At 44.1% G+C, this 3,698-nt stretch overlaps 1 protein-coding gene across 3 annotated transcripts in view; it reads left to right on the plus strand.

Annotated features, from left to right (window-relative positions):
- Positions 1 to 3,090, plus strand: part of LOC143282008 (uncharacterized) — a 56,662-nt gene extending 53,572 nt beyond the window's left edge. For 2 of the 3 annotated variants that reach the window (XM_076587399.1, XM_076587401.1), the window contains exons 9-10: positions 485 to 609; positions 1,765 to 3,090. In XM_076587399.1, coding sequence (XP_076443514.1) covers positions 485 to 609; positions 1,765 to 1,791 — 152 coding nt within the window. In that variant the 3' untranslated portion in view covers positions 1,792 to 3,090. The remainder of the gene's footprint in view (positions 1 to 484; positions 610 to 1,764) is intronic. The other variant, XM_076587400.1, reaches the window with a different exon arrangement.
- The last annotated feature ends 608 nt before the right edge of the window (positions 3,091 to 3,698 follow it).

Consider the following 3,698-nt stretch of genomic DNA (forward strand, 5'->3'; position numbering starts at 1 on the left):
TCCATTTCAAGAATCCAGGAGGCATGTCCGGTTCGATTCCATCAGCGCTTGGTAGACTTAGGGCCAGGCTTCCAGGTTATCCGAACGTGTAGATTTGCCGGACCCTTAATTTCCTTTCTACGCGCGCTACGCTAAATAAGGTGGAAGGTGGCAGAATGGTCAAGACAGTTGTCTGTCAGTTCAGTGCCCGTGAGGGTCTGGGTTCGTATCCTGCTCTCTCACACACACACGCGCGCACACACGCACTCAAACGGACACACACACACACACACACACACACATACACACACACACGAGCGCGCGCACACCCACACCTCACACACACATACACACACCACCTCACCCCCACCCTCCCCTTACACACACACACACACACACACACACGCACACACACATACACACACGCGCGCGCGCGCGCGCGTAGGTTAAGTTGGCTTATTAGTGTGCGTGCGTGCGTGCGTGTGTGTGTGTGTGTGTGTGTCAGAAACGCCAGCGGGCAGGGCGGTGTGCTATGAGAACAGTGCCTTTGTGCCGGACCTGGACGAAGGGGATCACTTTGAAGGGGAGCTGATGCATGAGATCGACGGTGCCAGAACCTACAGGAGTGCTGTGAGTGCTTTCCCCATTGGTCACAGCTGGATGTGTGATTTTTTTTTCTCTTTTTTTTTTTTTTTATAATATGTTGCTGATGTCACGCTGCCGTTTTAACCCATTCAACACTAGGGAGTTCAGTTACAGCTTTGGCAGGTGCCACTGCCATGTGAATGCGAAAAAACGAAGAAAATAATGATATGAAATCGACTGAGGTTTTTTCCCCACCCGATTGACACTTTGGGACACAGGCGGAAAATAACAGAAGACATTAGTTTACCATTGCTCGTGGTTTATTCCATATGTAGGAGCGTGTACACCATTTCAATGAAGCGATATAATTTTGACGACAGGGCATTGCACGGGCGCAGCAGGTGTGAATGAGATAAACTCGTGTTCTGATTTTCAAACTTACTGTTGCGGTCTTGCAGACGGGGTAATGTACCGCTTCGCTTTTTTTTTTTTTTTTTCTTTGCTTTTTTTTCTTTTTTTTTCCCCTGCCTTGATGACTTCTGGTGGGAAAGAATGAGTAAATTTACCACGTGCATGCGCGTGCGTCATCACAGTTGCCTTCTTGAGCTGTGCAGCAGACGGTACTTCATTGAGTTCACTGATCCGCAAATAATTGCCGTATGGTATCTAACTGAGGGCCTTGTCGGATACAGTGCGCTTAGTCATGCAGAGTGGAGTTCAACCCATTATAATTTATTTTGTCTCAGTCTACATTTGGGTTTTTCTTCCTTCACGAAAGCTATGCATTTATGTTTGAGTGAGTCTTGAGCTTTCAGTGGCTCAAAATGTCAAGTTGGGACGGAGGAGGAAGAATATCACCCGACCTTTGAGGGCGGGGGTGTGGAGAGGGGGTGAAACGTTTGTTTTTGCTTGCAAACCCTTATGAGACGTTTGTTGTTGTTTGTTTGGGTTTTTTTGCTCACAAACCATGATGAAATATTTGTTTTTTTGCTCACAAACCCAACTTAAACGTTTGATTTTGTTCACAAACCAGTAAGGAAAATGTCTTTTTTTGCTCACGAACACTAACGAAACGTTTGTTTTTGTTGTTGTTTTTCTCACAAACCATAATGGAAGCGTTTATTTCAGTTTACAAACACTAACGATATGCTTGGTTATGCTCTAACAAAACTCTAACGAATGATTTTCTGTGCGTTTCAGGAGGGCATCCCAATGACGGATCTGTGAGTGAGCGGGGCCGGATCTGTCACTCATCCCGCATGACACAGCATCTTTTTTAAGGAGGTCAGGGTCAGTTGACCTCAGCCTCCCTGGCTCACGGGACTGCCGGACAGTTGTTGGAGCCTGACCCAGTTCACGAGTGTTGTCTTTCAAAGTACACTGACAGTACACGCCTATGGTGTCACTCACACTGATAGTACACGCTTTGTGGTGTCACTCACACTTGTATATGGGTTACCTTTTGTATGTTTATTTGTTTGTTTGTTTTTATTTACACTAACAATGGCCTAGAAGCCCACTCGTTGCTTTGATCGGCGGAGAGTGACTGTGCCTTACTCTGGATGTGAGTTTTGCCATCATTCGAGAGAGAAAGAAATGAGGGGGAAAAAAACGAAAAAAAAACCCAACAGACTTACAGGTGAACATACAGAGGACAAGATGTAAGAGTGAGGGATAAACACTGTGTGCTATTGTTGCCTGGTGGTTGTGAGAACGGGAAAGAAAAAGCAACAACCAACAAACTTACAGGTGGATGTACAGACGAAAGAAAGTGTGAACGGATAAACGCTGACAGGAACTTTGTGATGTTGCCTGCTGGTTTTTAATGAACAAAGTTTTTTCGCTGACGGAGTGGGCATTTTCGTGTGTTGTCGGGTCAGGAAAACAGCCGCCGTTTATAATCCGCCTTGATTCAGACATCATTTTCACAGACAGAAACTGGGGGTGGATATATTTATATGTGTGACAAGTCGTGTTTGGCCTGATCATTTCGGCATATCGCGTTGGGCGGTATGTAAGCTATTGACTTTTGTTTTCTTTTTTTTCTTCAGTTTCTTGAGTGAATTTGTTATTGAAATGACAAATGCATGTGTTATATAATGTCTGTTATGTGACATATTACCTCCTCCCCAACCCCCCCTCCCCGGAAAATAATAAACCGAACCAATGACTTTGGGGAGTGGAGGGAGTTAGATGTGTTGATTTTCATCATTATCGTGAGATCCGTTAAGGTGGTCCAGACAGACTTATTAAGAAGATGTTTGTTAACACGTTCGGCCTGGACCAGTTTGGAACATTTGGAATTGGATAGTAAGTTATTGAGATGTACAGAATGCTTTCTTTACTTTGACTCCTTCCTGTGTAAGATGACAACATGGGTGCCTAAAAGAGTTGTTCATAACACTTTACATTCGTCGTTTTAGACTTTCTAGAAACATTAAACAGGCCGCCAAGTTCTAGTGTAAGAAGGAAGGTGTCTGAACGAGAGTAATACCACACAGACAACCTCGAAGTATATTTTGAAACAAATTAAACCCTGGATGCACATGTGGTTTTCCACTGTCACAGACGCACCTAAAGTATGCCCATACTTGCCTTAGACGTCTTTTGCTTTTAAACGGTTTGTTTTGGTGAGAGAGAGCGAGAGAGAGAGAGAGAGAGTTTACGTGTGTTTGACAACGTAACAAAATATCCATTAGGGACTGTGTCACAATTATAAATGTAATTGTATTGCATTATATGGTATTGAATTGTAATACTTTTTCTCACAACAGATTCCTCTGTATGAAAATCGGGGAGAGCGCGTCGCCACTTTTTTTTTCTTTCTTTTAATTTTTTTTTCTGCATGCAAAGTTTATTGCTTCATCATCAGAGTGGACGTTTCTTCAGAATTGTCTCAGGGACAACCCTTTTGTTGCCGTGGTTATTTTGTATATGCGCTAAGTGGATGCTGAATAAGGGACCTCGGTTGATCGTCTCATCCGAATGACTATCGTCCAGACCACCTCTCAAGCTCTAGTGGAGAGGGGAAAAATACTGGCGAATGTAAGGGTCGATCCTGTACCCTCAGGTTATCTCGCTTCCTAGGCAGACGCGTAACTATTAGGCCATCACTCCACTGGCTAGTTGTATGA

Source organism: Babylonia areolata, chromosome 5, assembly GCF_041734735.1.
Source record: "Babylonia areolata isolate BAREFJ2019XMU chromosome 5, ASM4173473v1, whole genome shotgun sequence".
Lineage (NCBI taxonomy): Eukaryota > Metazoa > Mollusca > Gastropoda > Neogastropoda > Buccinidae > Babylonia > Babylonia areolata.